This window comes from Astyanax mexicanus, chromosome 8 (assembly GCF_023375975.1).
Source record: "Astyanax mexicanus isolate ESR-SI-001 chromosome 8, AstMex3_surface, whole genome shotgun sequence".
Taxonomy (NCBI): Eukaryota; Metazoa; Chordata; class Actinopteri; order Characiformes; family Acestrorhamphidae; genus Astyanax; species Astyanax mexicanus.
Window position 1 is genome coordinate 28,310,817 of NC_064415.1, and position 16,392 is coordinate 28,327,208.

General features: G+C 37.0%; 1 protein-coding gene across 1 annotated transcript in view; it reads right to left on the bottom strand.

Annotated features, from left to right (window-relative positions):
* The window catches only part of LOC103044661 (ADAMTS-like protein 1), a 208,531-nt gene that overhangs the window by 19,257 nt on the left and 172,882 nt on the right, over nucleotides 1-16,392 (bottom strand). Inside the window, exons 4-7 of the mRNA XM_022678288.2 lie at nucleotides 9,081-9,126; nucleotides 8,703-8,939; nucleotides 5,713-5,839; nucleotides 3,173-3,247 (exon numbers count right to left, since the gene is read on the bottom strand). Coding sequence (XP_022534009.2) covers nucleotides 3,173-3,247; nucleotides 5,713-5,839; nucleotides 8,703-8,939; nucleotides 9,081-9,126 — 485 coding nt within the window. The remainder of the gene's footprint in view (nucleotides 1-3,172; nucleotides 3,248-5,712; nucleotides 5,840-8,702; nucleotides 8,940-9,080; nucleotides 9,127-16,392) is intronic.

Consider the following 16,392-nt stretch of genomic DNA (forward strand, 5'->3'; position numbering starts at 1 on the left):
TGTGAAACATCTTAAAGAACATGATTTTTTATTAGGTATTGTCATAGCTCTAAAGTACACTTTATAAACAAAGGTTATGAAACCAAAGTTTATCTAACTTTTATTGTAACTGTCTTTACTGTCCAGGGAAGACTTTTTACTAGAATTTGGAGAATTGCTGTGATGATCAGGATGATCAGGAGGTCAGGATGTTGGTCGATCACCACCACCCATCCTCAACTAACTCCCCAACTCCCTAACTCATCCCAAAAATACTTGATGGTGCTCCATCATGCCACAGGACCACTCCTCCACAGATTACTGCTATGGGGGGGGTCTTTATACTCTATATGGTGCCAATGGGTTCCTTTTCATGTGCTCCATTCTATTAAGACATTCTATTGGTCCTATACTATTGACCATACTTCCTTTCAAGGACTAGACATCCTCTGTGTGTGTGCATTTGCACACTGTGTCAGCAATGGGTGGAACAAGAGTGTATCTTGAATTTGGAGTCTATCAACAATAGCTCCCTTGGATATTCAAAATGCTCCAAAAGCAGTTGTTTAGATTGTTCATGATGAAATGTATCCTAAATGTACAAATAACCATCTTTGTTAAAGAGCTGTGAAATGTAAAGAACCTTAAAACTGCTAAAATCTTTTAAAATATTTCTTTAGATCATTAGAAAATTGTTCTTTATGTAATTAATAGTTATTTTAGTGACTTATCGCTCAAACAACACTCTGCAGTACCTTTATTTTTATGTAGAGTGTTCAGAATAGAGCAGGTATGTTACTTGGAAGACTGAAAAATGATTTTCTACTGCATTCACATGCAGTGCTTGGCTCTAGTGAAAGAGCTAGAGCTAATCTCCTGTTGTTCGTATAACCTGGCTCTTTCCAGAATGTGACCTGGAGTCAACCTTCAACTAATAGGGTCTTGTCTGTATCCAGTGTGGACATCTACACAGCAAAAACAGGAGAACGTGAACACACTCAAGAGTGTCAGTCATTGCCAGCAGCCAGCTGGTTACCATTTTGCTGCCCTTGGTTAGAGAACTGCCAAAAACGTGTCCATGAGAAAAGTTACTACAAGGCATCTTCAGGAAAAAGGGCTTTCAGTTGGCTGTGAAGAGAAAAGGATAGAACATTTGTCTTAGATTTTACCCCATGTTGCGCGGATGGTTGCCAACGTCTTGACATCATTGATACTATCCCTGAGAGTGCCTGGATCTTAGCACACTGCAACGGCAAGGTTGGAAAATATGTTTCCACTAATTTGGTTTAGTATTTCAGGGGTCTAGTACTTAGATTGTTGGCCCAATACAGAACAAACTTATCATTAACGGTCATTATCATAAAAAACTTCTGTTGGAAAAATCCTGCCAGGCACCCCCCTGGAGGTATCAGTGAGATGGAAGATGTGAGTTCCCCTGATTAACTGTTTATAGGATAATAGAGTGCAAACAGTACTGTTATTCAATACGACTCTGACCTTGAGCAGCGGTATTTAAACCACCGCTGAGTATTATCTGATTAGTTTCCTCAAGAGCCACCAGTGGCATCTAAAGACTCAGGGCAAGTTTCCCCAAAACAGGGATTTAGCTTGTATAGTATAGCTTGTATAGTCTTGATAAACTATACAGCATTTTGAATGAGATTGAATTTAAAACTGAATCTAGAACTAGGCCTAATCTATGGGAGACTGACCCTCAGTGCTCAACCAATTATTACATGAGAAAAGAAAAAATATAAATTTATTTTATATTATCTACTGTTCTCCTTTATATCCTAAAGTAACAGTCAGATAGTGGTGGAGGTAAATTACCCAGCTATAGTTAGCAAACCTAACTGAAGCTCAGTGATTACCTGTTCAGCAGAAAAATAGCCAGCTCACATGTTTCCATGGCTGCAGCTGTCAAAACAAAGACTCCAATTCCCAGCATGCCCTCCCACAGGACCTTCCTGACTCTGATGATCGCGTGATGCCACACTGTTCGCGCTCTCCCAGCTTCTGATTGCTCACACCTTGCCCTTTTTATTATAAATACCTCTCTGTTTTCTTAGCTTTTGGCCGAGTGTCAAATAATTTTTTTTAACTCTTCTATGACACGTTTTCTTTTGTTGTTTTCCTCGTTACCAACCTGTTTTGTGTTTTTTTGACTACTCTCTTGTCTGCCCTCTGTATGTTTGTTTACCATTGCTGGTCTGTTTGCTCTTTTACCTGCTGAATTCCCCGTTTATGATCCCATTTTGTCCTTCTCACTCTGATATGTTGTTTACTACTGCTGCCTTTTTGTTATTGACCCTGCCTGTCCCTGACTACCCCTGTAAGCCTAGTCCCTTTGATAATAAAAAGTATTTTTGGTATCTGCGATTGTCTGTTCTGGGTCAGCACACTGTTTGCATGCTGTTGTCTATACCTGGCAACCCTGAGTGTGGAAATGGCACTGGGAGAATGGCAGTGAGCAGATTCGAAAGCCACATAAATTAACACACACATTTCCGTGATGTACTGCACATTTCAAACATTTTCAAAAACATACTGGTTGAAGCTCTGCTGACAAGTGCTGTCGGTGCTTTAACTAATTTCCTAAATTTTAATGATACATTCTGATCCTGTTGTGAGTTCTAAATCTAAAAAAAAAAAAAAATCATTGTATTTCTTTAAAAAAATTATGAACATGAATTATGTTTTTTGTTGTTAGCTTGATGAGTCTATGAAACAAACCATTGTTTGCTATATAAATCTTTTTTTTCTACAAATTCTAATTTATTTACCTCTCTTTTTCAAATTTTCTTTTTTTCCATTGAGATTTTAGCTGTAGCATTGTAGCAAAAAGCACCATATTTAGTCAAGGGTCTTAAAGGTCTCATTCCATTCGTTTTTAAATTCATTTTAAAAACAGTCTTATATTATAATCTCTAGTATGAATTAGCAGGAAGGAGAGCTTTAAACTGAAAATAAGGGGTTCAAAGTTGTATTGCAGCCAGTCACCTTTTAATCGATCCATCATCTAGTCCACTTTTAAATACAGTCTATGGTTTAAAACAATTTGACAGTATTTCTCATTCTAAATCCATGTACTATTGAACCCCACATATAATAAATATATAGAAAAACGAACAGCATAACGCACTCCTCATCTCCTCCGTTCTGAATGGAAGCCCCTGGACATACCAAGACTTACACAAGTGATCCGGGCCTTTCAGAACAAGCCGCACATGCCGACTTCCATAGGGAATAACAATCACGGTGTCTTCAGCTGGGGGAAGAGAGAAAAAGCAGGAGACAATGATTAAAGAGAAAGAGAATACTTTCATTGAAGTCAGATGTGATCATTAAAGTGATGTAAGCTGTGCAGAAACAAGTGAGCGAAACCAAGAACAATAGAAAACAAAAGCGGCGCTCTGTGCGATGAGTGGAATATGGCTTACTTGGGACGTGTTTGGAAGCTTGCTGTTTAATAGGGTCAGCTTGGCTTGGGGATCTGTCCCAAACACTCTGTCTCACATTTTCTAGTCATAGTCATTCAACCCTCATAAAAATGCTAATGACAGACCGTTCTGGCTGCAGCTCTGGCCGTGCTCGGCTCGTTCGCTATTCCCCGCGTGCAATAATGCAATGCAAACGGTAGATATCAAAGGTGGACCACTCCATGGGAATGAAATTAATGTGCGCCTTGGAACCCAACCCGCAACACTAAACCAAAGTGACGTAGCTGCAGCTAGCAGAGGAAGCTATGGGCATTAATTATTGTGGGTTTTTAACAGAACTTTACTGGCCTTAAAACTCATTTCCTTTGATGAAGCGGTACAGTGAGGAATTTGCCTTGAGATGGCAGTTCAAGTGTAGCACAGGTGCACAAGCGTTTAAATTAATCACAGGTGGTTAATGTAGTAAGCAAGCAAAGTGCCAGATGAGGAAAGCCAGATGTTTTTAGACAATCTGTGCAACCGAAGCTGTTATTTAGGTGGCTTGAAAAAGCCATTAAGACACTGCATGAGAAAAATGGAATTATGCGCATATAAGCAGTTTTGAATTTTAATTATTTGGGGATCAAAAAAGTAAAATTATCAGTCTAGATTAGTCTTTACACGTAGCTTTAGTAGCTTTTCCATCCACAAGTGCAAATGAACAACAGAGGCCAACAAAAAATATTGCAAAAAATAGTGTCTTGTTTTTTTTCCTGTACCTGTCTTGCTTTTCTGCCTGTCTTTTTCTGTCATTTCTGTTCCCTATCCTGTTTGTTTTCTTCCCCATGTGCGCTTTAAGCACATCCCCCTGTTTTTTGTCTTCTTTCTGCCCTAGCTCCGCCCCGTCATCATTTTCTTGTCATCTTCCCCATGTGTTCCCAGTCTTTCCCAGTATATATAGAGCCCTTTTGTTTCAGTGTTCTGTGATTTGTGTGCTTTGTTGTTTCAGGTTTGTTGGGTTTTTGTGCTCCTTCCATGATCATAGTTGCTGTTTCTTGTATTCTGAGCCATGTTTTATATAGTTTTCTTTAGTTATTCATTTGTAGTTTAATTTTTTTTTTTTGTCTTTTTTATTTGATTTTACGTTACCCTTCCAGTGTTTGTGTTCTGTTTTGCTTTTTGTTTATTCATGTTTGTTTAATTAAATATTATTATCTGCGATTACATCTACCCTCTTACTTCTCACCACCCGTGAAAGAAACTATAGAACAGGGCTTTTCAAATTAATAATCACTCTGACGTGTCTGGTAATAAAACTTGACATACAGCTGATAGACAATGATGAACAGTTGTTAAGCTTAGGCCCAACATTGCAGACCAAACAAAGAACCATCAAGACTTCATAAGAGGTCATTTTGTTTGTGGTAGAACCAAAAAATGTATATGAAAATCAACACGCTGATTAAAAGTTTAAAGACACAGTTTAGTTAAAGAGGGCAAAATCAGACAGGCAGCAGAGAAAAGGAGAAAGAGTAGACATTAATTTTATAGAGGCTAAAGGGAAGCAAATGTCTTTATTTTAAGTCACATTCTGCTCTGGAAAGTGGAAACCACTTAAAAATTATAAGTTTCTTTGATGTTATCAAATTAAAAACCTCTGGAATATAATCAAGAGGAAGATGGATGATCACAAGTCATAAGACCAAGCTGAACTGCTTGAATTTTTGCACCAGGAGTGGCCTAAAGTTATCCAAAAGCAGTGTTTAAGACTGGTGGAGGAAAACATGCCAAGATGCATGAAAACTGTGGTTAAAAAACAGGGTTATTCCACCAAATATTGATTCTGAACTCTTAAAACTTTATGAATATGAACATGTTTTCTTTGTATTATTTGAGGTCTGAAAGTTCTGCATCTTTTCTTGTTATTTCAGCCATTTCTCATGTTCTGCAAATAAATGCTCTACAAGGCAATATTTTCATTTAGTATTGTCTGTAATTTATAGAATAAAAAAACAGTGTTCATTTTACTCAAGCTTATACCTATAAATAGCAAAATCTGAGAAACTGATTCAGAAACTAATGTGGTCTCATTTTTTTTTTCCAGAGCTGTATGTTAAAATGACACCTATAGCCTATAACTGTTTATGTAAGTCAATGTTGTCAATGTTTTTAGGTGAAGTGCACCGATTAATAATTCCACTAGATTAAAGTATCTGTTTTTGTCCCCCCCCCCAAAAGAATGTACAGGTGTGAATTGGCCATAACATGTATTTTTTATTAGAAGAAACACCTTAAAGAAATATTTTGTCCTTACTCTTCCCACTGGCATGTTGGGATTTGTAGTGCCCTCTCACGAGTCTGCAAGAGGAGCCATCTCCGTTGCAAATCCCGCAGTTGTCCTCCTTGGCGGTGCTCCCTAACTCATGGTCACAGCCAACAATCTGCCAACAGGAAAGGAGAACTCTCATAGGTGGGAATTTAACAAGAGTTCTGCTACTCTTTTACTGCTCAGTTAAGAAACTATTTGTGATCCGGACTCTTTTTATAATTCTGCCTGCTTCCAATCAGGAGAGCATAATCTTAATGAAAATCAGTGGATTGAGTCAGTGCTGGGATCTCAGGGCAGTAAAACGCTAGAGGTTCACAGGGCTCTACATGCTACAGCTTGCGGCTTCAGCTGAGGTCCTGCGAGGCCGAGTGCGGGCGAGTGTTTGTGATGTAGACACGAAACATCTTATTTAAATATAATCAAAAGCTTTTACTGAACAATAAGAGGAGAATGGAAACCTCCGTGCTTGTGCTGTATTGGCAAAGACATGGAAACCACTTCCTAACAGATACCACTAGCAGAATTACAGCAAACATCCACAAACCTTAAGACTTCTGGAGTTATGCTGCCTTCACATGCACAGCAGATTTTTGCAGTGGTCAACTGATATGTATTTTCTTTTTTTTCTTTTTTTTTGTACTATTTTTTTTTTTTTCCCATTTTTCAAAATACAATATGAAGATGAATACAAAGGGATAGTATATGTAGATACAAATGTAAACAGATGTGTACAAATATATCAAGTATATATATAAGAAACATATATATATATAACCCCCCCCCCCAAATGACACATAGACAAATATTACAATAACTATATATTCTCTGTCTTGACTGAGTTATATGAACTTAATACAAATCAACAGCCCACAAATACAGCTAGAATCCACAAAAATATACAATAGACCCAACAATAAATGCTTAATTTTCCTACCAGTACAGCCGTTCAACGAATATCACTCATTTGTATGACGACAGTCCGCCAGGGCAGCCAAAACATTAAGTACACACAAAAACTCACCAGTCAGACGGCCTATTATTGTGAATTAGTTTTACACTGAAGAACAGCCTTTAAAAAGGCTTTTTAATATGATGTGACACAATATCTGTCTGATTTACATTCGCAATTCCGTGATAGTTAGCTATTACGACTAACGACTATTACGACTATTTTACGACTAATCAACGTGTACCCCTTCAGCAGAGCGCTGAGAAGGGGTTACACAGCAATGGCCCCGCCCCGGATTGAAAATCAGAAGGAATTAGATTGGTTAGACTGTCCTACGACTTTGCTAACAGACTCGTTACTACACCCTTCTCAAAATCAGGAGAAGGGTCCACGAGCAGACACAAGGGGGCAGAGCATTTTTAAAAGCTTTGATTGGTCAGTACTGTCCTATAGCAACTAAAAACACAGACTAATGCTTTAAATTAGTTAGTACAATAGTACAATAACTATAATATATATTTCCTGATTAAAAATGATGTAATTATTTACATGCACTTATTGTCACCCCTTCTCTGAAGGGTTAGAAGGGCCTCACCGCACACCACTGATATATATATATATATATATATATATATATATATATATATATATATATATATATATATATATATATATATATATATATATATATATATATAATACAAAAAGAACATCAAAAAAATTGCAGTGTTAGTTATTTTAAAGTACCTTTAAAGTACCTAAGATTCATTTATCCCAGTATTTTATAAACTGATTCATTCCTAACTGCAACATAAACGTAAGTCTTTCCATTGCATAGATTTCGATTACCACATCAATCCACAGTTTCTTTTGTTGGAGGATCCTGCTGCATCCATTTTCTAGTTACAGTCCGATATACCGATTTGTGTTAACCCTTCAGACCCTGTGTCCATTCCAATAGGCATAATGTATTTTCTTATTTTTAAAAAACGTTTTGTTGCACATAACACTAATTGTGACCAGTTTTTACTCAGAATAGACTAAAAATTAGCCAAAAAAAATGCTAAAAGCCAACTAAACAATAGCTTAGCCCTGACCACTGCACTGAAAAAAACAAACAAACAAAAAAAAGCCAGAGAGGCAAATTTAAAGTGCATATTTTTTTACTAATTGTATGTAATTTAGAACTTTTTTAGAACACTTTTTCATGTTTTTTAGTGTTTAGGGATGATTTATGAACAAAAATGCCAAAATCACACAGAAGCACAAGCTTCCAATCATACAGACATAAGAAACAGTTATTTACTTTAGTTAATTGGATTCAATGTTAATATAGATTTTATATTATAATATAGAGTCTTCCTTTGTGTGCACTACAGAGGGAAAACAGTGTTGTTATTATTATGATTTTTGTTTTAAACAATGGCACATAGTTCAGGTCTGAAAGGGTTAAAACTTCTTAACAGGCCAGGATGTTTTGTCAATTTTCTGACTGACATTGCTCCACTACATTTTAAGGGTTTATATTCAAGCATTACATACAAAGGTTTCATGCTTGATAATAAACATTACTGAAAATCAGAATTGTAGTAGAAAGTATAGAAAAATATGTAAGTAAATCTGCTAATGTCAAAATATAATGAATAAAATCATAAAATTGGCTCTTTCCTGAACTCAATACAAATCCTGAATACGAATCAAACAGTTCATATCCTCCAAACCTTTTGTTTCATTGTGTTTATCTTGTTTTTAAGTCTATTTTCAGACATGCAGAATTTGGGTTGATTCCTGTTACTGATCTGAAATTATTAGGTGGAGAAGAGAGAAAACAGGCAGCTTCTCTACGAGTCCTGTAGAAGATTTCAAAGCAGAGAAGAAGGGTTTTGTATCACCTACACCTGTAGCCTGTACACGAGTCAAGGCATGTTAATAGGTTTATCTGCTTTGTGACAACATTAGATTTAAGTTGTAGTAAAAAGTACAATATTAATCAATTGGAATTTTTTAATTTAAATAAATAACAAACCTGACAGGCTCCACTGATGCACATGTCCAGAGACTCTGTGTAGCAGCGCGTTCCATCCAACACCTTGGGTGCCAGCTCTACCACCAGCTCTGTGCCTTTAGCTCTGCACTTCAGGGCACACGGGTTATCAGGGTCATTATCCACAGGCAGCCAGTCGTAGTATCGGCCCTGGTAGCGCACATCAGCGTGAGCTGAGCACTGCTGAGCACGGAAATCTCCGGAGTCTGGAGGACAATCCTGAGGACGGGTTCAGAAAAAAAACTCTTTAATTAGCTGCAACTTTAGCTTCTGTGTACTGATCTGTGTGTACCTGTATGAGAGCAGCTTTTTAATCTTGTAATAAACAGTAATTGACAGTGAATGTAAATGTATTCTTACCACATTACTGCAGGTGCGGTATTTGATATTCTGCCCCTCACAAGCCCTGTGTAGGTAAGAACATAATCAAATTCAGGCAAATACTTATATATTCTTTTATTTATATTCATACTGGTAATAACACAAGCATGGTTTAGCTTTATATTAATTGTTTCTACTGTAGCACCTTAAAACTAGCAAAGCAATCCTTTTTTTAAAGATTTATTTCAAAATGTTCTCCAATTTTTTCTGCCCAATTTATCTGGGCTGATTGTTTCACCCATTCAGCTGCTATTCAGCTGTATATCCCCCATCACAAGTGGGTGATGAAGACTAGCACATGCCTCCTCAGACCTACACGTGAAGTCAACCACCGCCTCTCTTTGAACTGTTGCTGGTGCAGCATTGCTGAGTAGCATCACAGCGCACTCGGAGGAAAGCGCAGCGACTCGGTTTCAATACATCAGCTCACAGACGCCTTGTGCTAATCAACATCACCCGTTTGGAGTGATGTGGGGAGAGAGCCACTCCCCAACTCATCCTGAAAGTATTGGATGATGCACCTCATTCTAAAAAACACAGTCCCATGATGGAGGGACATCATATATATATATATATATATATATATATATATATATATATATATATATATATATATATATATATATATATAGATAGATAGATAGATAGATAGATAGATAGATAGATATATTGTGACATTAAGCATTGTGCCGAGAGACTTATATGTGTTCATAAGACGGGGTATCCTCAAAAATTTGGACATATGATATGTTGTGTCGCCTCACAGTGAAACGATGGACAGAAAAGGATGATCTGTCTGTTGATATTTTTATATCTGAATTGAAAGTGTTTGAAAGAGATTTCTCCTCTCTTTCACAAATGTAAGATTTCGGTTACTTTTTGCCTGATGGGGACAGTTTATATGGTCAGTTTAGGTGCTCTGTATCTTTAAATCTTTTATTTTTGAGTTCAAAAACTCAGTTTTTATACACATTTTCTTAATTTGCATAATGATTTCAGGTTTTCATGCTGATGTTCCCTCATGCTTTCAGGCTTTGTGGTGATAACTGTCTTAAGGGAAACAAAGGGCATTCCACAGAGGAATAGAATTTGAACAAAGGCAGTGCTTTCACTACAGAAACATACGTGAAATTCCACTGTCATAAGGCCTTAGCTAATCTGGAGTTGCGATTAGAGGTTACATGGCAATATTATGAGTCACAGACTCACAAGGGATCAATGTCTTTATGATATTATTTCAGAGGAGACCACGGCGGAGACTATATATAAGTCAAGCCGCTTGGCAAACGCATTAAATCTACGACATATCCAGACTGGCCTCTACGCCAAGCCAAACAGTCGCGGGGCCCCAAACAACTCTGATGGAGGATGGCTGAGCGACAGACAGTGAGGAGGGGGACTGGCATGTAAATTCAACGCTCAGGTGATTTTTTCCAAATCTGTCTTTAGTGTAACTAAACACTCGACTCACTCATTCTTTATACAACCAGATCTGATTTCACTGTGTTGCTGTAGAGTGAGCAAGACCATGAGTGTCATGAAGAGGGTCACGTATGACAGTGTATGTGCTAGAGTGGGTTGATTTGGGAGGGTCACGTATTATTGCAAATTTACTGGTGTGGGTTAAGCAAAGTTTGGAGTGTCACGAAAGACAGTGAATGTGCTGGTATCAGTTAAGTTAAGAGGGTCACGTATGAAAGTGAATGTGCAGGCGTGGGTTGAGTTGAGAGGGTCACGTATGACAGTGAAGTTGGGAGGGTCACGTATGGCAGTAAATTCTGTTGTACGAGTGAAGCAGGGAGGGTCACGTATGATCATAAACATGCAGCTTTAAGTTAAGTTGTGAGGGTCATTTATTACAGTAAATTTACTGGTCTGTGTTAAGTACAGTTGATAGGGTCACGTAGGACAGTGAATGTGCTGGTGTGGGTTAAGTATAAAAGGGTCACGTATGACTGTGTACATGCTAGTTTGGGTTAAGTTGAGAGGGTAATATATTTCTGTTAACATGCTGGTGTGAGTTAAGTTAGGAGAGTCACATATGACAGTAAATTTACTGCTGTGGGTTAAATAAAGTTGTGCTGGATCGGGTTAAGTTAAGAGGGTCACGTATGAAAGTGAATGTGCTGGTGTGGGTTAAGTAAAGTTGGGAGGGTCACGTATGACAGTGAATGTGCTGGTGTGGGTTAAGTAAAGTTGGGAGGGTCACGTATGACAGTGAATGTGCTGGTGTGGGTTAAGTTAGGAGGGTCACGTATGACGCTGAGTATTCTGCTGGGGGTTAAGTTATGAGAGTTCGGTATGAAAGTGAACATACTGCTTATGGGAAAAGTACCGAAAGTACTGAAAGTACTATTGTGGGTTAAGTTGGGAGAGTCATGTACGACACATAACATGCGTTTGTGGTTAAGCCGGAAGGGTCACGTGTGAAAGTGAGCATGCCGGTGAGGGCTAAGTACAAAAGGGTCACGTATGACAGTAAATATGATGCTGTTGCTTAAATGAATTGCATTTTTGGTTATTGGTTATTATTAGAACGTAGCTAATAGCTTTTTTCTCCACGCTGCATAGCGTTATGTTTTTGCAGCTGAGCAGTGTTGAGTCTATTCAGAAAAAGGTGAAGGTCAAATAATAATGACATCACTGCAGTAAGAGTGAGGATGTATTTGATTCCAGCAGCTCCAGGCAGATGCAAGACTCCACATACTGTATTCAGCTACTACAGCCTCACTCCGGCTTCTAAAAACCAGCACATACATTTCCTCTCCCACCAAAAGAAAACAGGATCTGACCAAATCATGAACATGTTACATGTTTCAAAATAAGCAGCCCTGATCTAAGATCTGTTAAGACCATTAATGACTCCCTCCTGGGTAACCACCATGGATGCGTGCTCCCCAAGAAATCTGCATTGAAATGGTGAGTCATGCACTGAATTAATCACGATTATAAGACTGATAATACCTGTCATCAATCCGTCATCAATCATATTGCAAATTACAGATTCTATTGTAATTGTGGAAATTTTGATATATATGATACATACAGGTGCTGTATGTAACACAGCCAATCCATAATATATAAAATATTTTCATTTTAAGAGCTTCTGAACCACAAACTGAAAATAGAAAAAGTAATACAGAAGTTATAAATCTAAATAAAAATCTAAACAATGAGATACATGAGAAAAAAAAAACAGAAAATGAAGAATGTTATGTTGTTGGAAAATTATGAAAGAATATATATTTTTAGGATGGCACAAAGACAAAGAAGGATCAGACACAATAAAGAAGAAGAAGAAAAAGAAAAAAGAAGGATGATTAAGAAAAGACAAGGAAAGCAGAGCCATGTTAAAAGAAGAAAAATAGAAGAATTAGAGGATGTTGAGAAGAATTAGATAGCGAAGAAGAAAAAGAAGAAGAAGATGAAGAAAAAAAGTAGTAGAAGAAGACAGAGAAGAATAATTAGAAGAAGATGACAAATGATTGTCGAAGAAAAAAGAAGCAGAGCCATTTAAAAAGAAGAAAAAAAGAAGAATTAGAGGATGTTAAAATAATTAGAAGAAGTAGAAGAAGACAAATGTATGTTGAAGACAAAAGAAGTAGAGCCATGAAAAAAGAATGAGAATTAGAATCAACAGAATTAGAAGATGTTAAAAGAATTAGAAGAAGAAGACAGAAGAAGAAGAAGAATCCAAAAAGAGCAAGAAGAATCAGACACAAGTAAAGAAGAAGAAGAAAAAGAAAAAAGAATGATTAAGGCTGATTAAGAAAAGACAAGGAAAGCAGAGCCATGTAAAGGGAAGAAAAATAGAAGAATTAGAGGATGTTGAGAAGAACTAGATGGCGAAGAAGAAGAAGAAGAAGAAGAAGAAGCAGAAGAAGAAGAAAAAGAAAAAAGTAGTAGAAGAAGAAGAAGAAGAAAAAGTAGTAGAAGAAGACAGAGAAGAATAATTAGAAGAAGAAGAAGATGTCAAATGTTTGTTGCAGAAAAAAGAAGCAGAGCCATTTAAAAAGAAGAAAAAAAGAAGAATTAGAGGATGTTAAAATAATTAGAAGAAGAAGAAAAAGTAGAAGAAGACAAATGTATGTTGAAGAAAAAAGAAGTACAGCCATGAAAAAAGAATGAGAATTAGAATGAACAGAATTAGAGGATGTTAAAAGAATTAGAAGAAGAAGAAGAAGTAGACGAAGAAGCAGAAGAAAGAAATTGAAGAAAAAAGGGAAGGGAAGAGGAAATAGAGCCACTTAGAAGGAATACAGGAGTGTCTAGAAGAAGATAAAGAAAATAAAATAAATAATTAAACTGGTGGGATGCTAAGAAAGAAGTTAAGGGCGGGGACTGAATAGATTTCTAATTCCATCATTAGTTTTGAACTGGATTGCAGTAGAAACACGAATCATTTTGAACACTTTCTCATCATCATCAGCATGTGAGCGGCTGCGTCATGTTTACAGCTCCGTACACACATGAGGTCAATTCTGAATAAAGTCAGTAAAAGCATTGTGCTGTCAGGAAATCATCTCTGAGCAGTTTGTTGCCTAGAAACATAAGCGTATGATGAATGAACTACACGGGAAAATATGTGAAATTCACAGAGTCCAGGGTTCATAAGCATTACTTGTTTATATGAGCAAATGTCTGTTGCTTATCAACAAGAGTCAAGAAATGCACTGTGTTCCACATTCAGCCCATGTAGTGAGGAGCTACGCTGTTCATTCAATTATAAAAAAAAAACATTTCAGTTACAGCAAAGGAAGGGAAAGATTAGGGGAATGTCAAGAACATGGACAAGAAGAAGAAGAAGATGAAGTAGAGGAAAAAGAAAGGTATTATAGCTGCTTTGTAGATGCTCACTTAACATTCAACTAACTTTCCACTGAATATCTATTAAATGCAACTGAACTCTCGACTGAATGTAAATTATTATATATATAGAATCTAAGCGAACACTAATGCTAACATTAACCCTAAAATGCTAATCAACCCTAAAACCTAAACTTAAGGCCAACATTAACCTAAAACTAAAATCTAACCCTACTAACCCTAAGCCTGAAAGGTAACGGTTAAGGTAAGGGTTAGGGTTAAGTGTAGGATTTTATTTAATAGAGAATCATTTTAATTTAACCTAGAAGACTATGTACGAGGCATCTATAATGGATCACTCGAATAAAGTGTTACCAGAAAAAAGTTTTACATAGAAAAGCAGAAGATTTACTTTTACACAAAAAAGATGAAGAAGCAAAAGAAAAGGAAGATGTTTTAGATGGAAAAGATGATAAAACAATTATTTAGACTTACAAGAAGAAGCAAAGGAGGTAGAAGTTTTAGATGTAAAAGAAAAATACAAAACAATTAGGTAGTAGTTTAAGATAAAAGAATACGACTAAGAAAAGAAGTAGTAGATGGAAAAGAAGACAAAGAGAAATAATCCCATAAAGAAAAAGAAGAAGCAGTAGAAGAAAAAAGAATAAAACTATAAAGAAGAAGTAGTAGAAAAATAGAAGACTGACAAGGAGTAGAAGAAGGATGATATGATAAGAAGGATGGTAAATTATAGGTAGAAGAATTAAAATAATAAGAAAAAGATGCAGAAAAAGATAAAGGTTGACATGACAAGACAAAGAAGAGGAAGAAGAAGAAGAGGAAGAACACAAACAAGAAGGATCAGAAAGGGATCCGAGAAGAAGAAGAAGAAGAAGAAGAAGAAGAAGAAGAAGAACACAAACAAGAAGGATCAGGAGAGGATCAGAGAAGAAGAAGAAAAAAAGAAAAAGAAGAAGAAGACAAAGAAGAGGAAAAAGAAGAAGAAGAAGAAGAAGTAAGAATAAAAAAGAGCAAAATAAATAGCATGTAGCATATTTCTGATTCAGAGACAGTTATACAGATATTACAGCAAATAATAAGAAAAACATGCAAAAGAAGATAAATAGGTTCTAAACTGACAAGACAAATAAGAGGAAGAAGAAGAGGACGAACAAGAACAAGAAGTTTCAGATAGAAAAAAATAATAAAAAGAGCTAAAGGAATAGCATGTAGCACATTTCTGTTATACAGATACAGAAATTACCGCACACCCGAGGCAGCTTCATATTGTAACATACAGTATATTAAACACAGAAAACACAACTCTGACCCCAACATTACATCTGCTCTCTCTCTCCCACACACTGTAGTATTAATTCTAGGAGCATGCGACACTTAACTTTCCAATATAGAGTTACCATCTGCACAAGCCTGTAAATCTATCATTACCATTCAGTCCCATTAGGAAATGAAGCCGGCGCATGTGAGTACACACCGAGCCGGGGTGGAGGAACGGTGGACTTGAACCCGTTCCATTCTGAAATCTCAGCGTGAGATTGTTTTTGGGTGGGAGTGAAGAACACGCACAGGGTGGTCTGACATGGCATGTGTTGTTAGCATGCCTCATTGAGCCGGCCAATGACTAATTGGCATCGTATGACCTTTGAACGGTGCGACTGCTCAACCGCGGCGCCGGTTGGCATTCTCTTAAACATTAGCATGTTACCTTCCCATTACTGCCGATTAGGGTTTCGCCACTTACTGCAAGAGCCGCGCTCGGCTTCTAATTCAATTTCTGGGTTTGCTGATTGTAAACGTAAGAAATATGTTTTTATTGGAGGATCTGAGCTTGGTATAAACACTTTGTCCAAGAGTGGGCTTTGTACGCTTGGCAAGGACGTGAGGCAAAACCAAAATATACACTTCCAACACGCAACCACAATGTAACAGTCCTGCTTTTTTCCCCCGTGTAGCACACTACCGCTCTCTCAGACCGATCCATTTTCTTAATCTCTCATTTCTCCATTGTTTGGCCATCTTGTATATCCAATCGGTTTTTAAACAACTTTTTGGGCCACTGTTTGATTCTTACAAACTCTCTCAAACAGAAGAATAAAGACCTTTCAGTTTTCTCGCAAGACAATCCTTTTGGCTGACAAAACGTTTAATCTATTACACCACAAAGACACAAACATATCTCAGTGTAAGTAAATCGACTAAATGGACCACACACTTAGAAAGAAACTGCAGTTTGTCTTACTGTTCACTCATAATGATGTAGTTCTCAGTAGAATAGAATGTGCATTCAATTTTAATTACCCTGTTTCACGCACTATAAGGAGCACCGGATTATAAGGCGCACTATCAATGAACATCTGTCTATTTTCTGGTCTATTTTCATAAAGTGCACCGGATTATAAGGTACATTATGCCACACTAGTAAGGAACAGGGGTGTCACCATGTTTTCCTTCTAATCGCAATCCT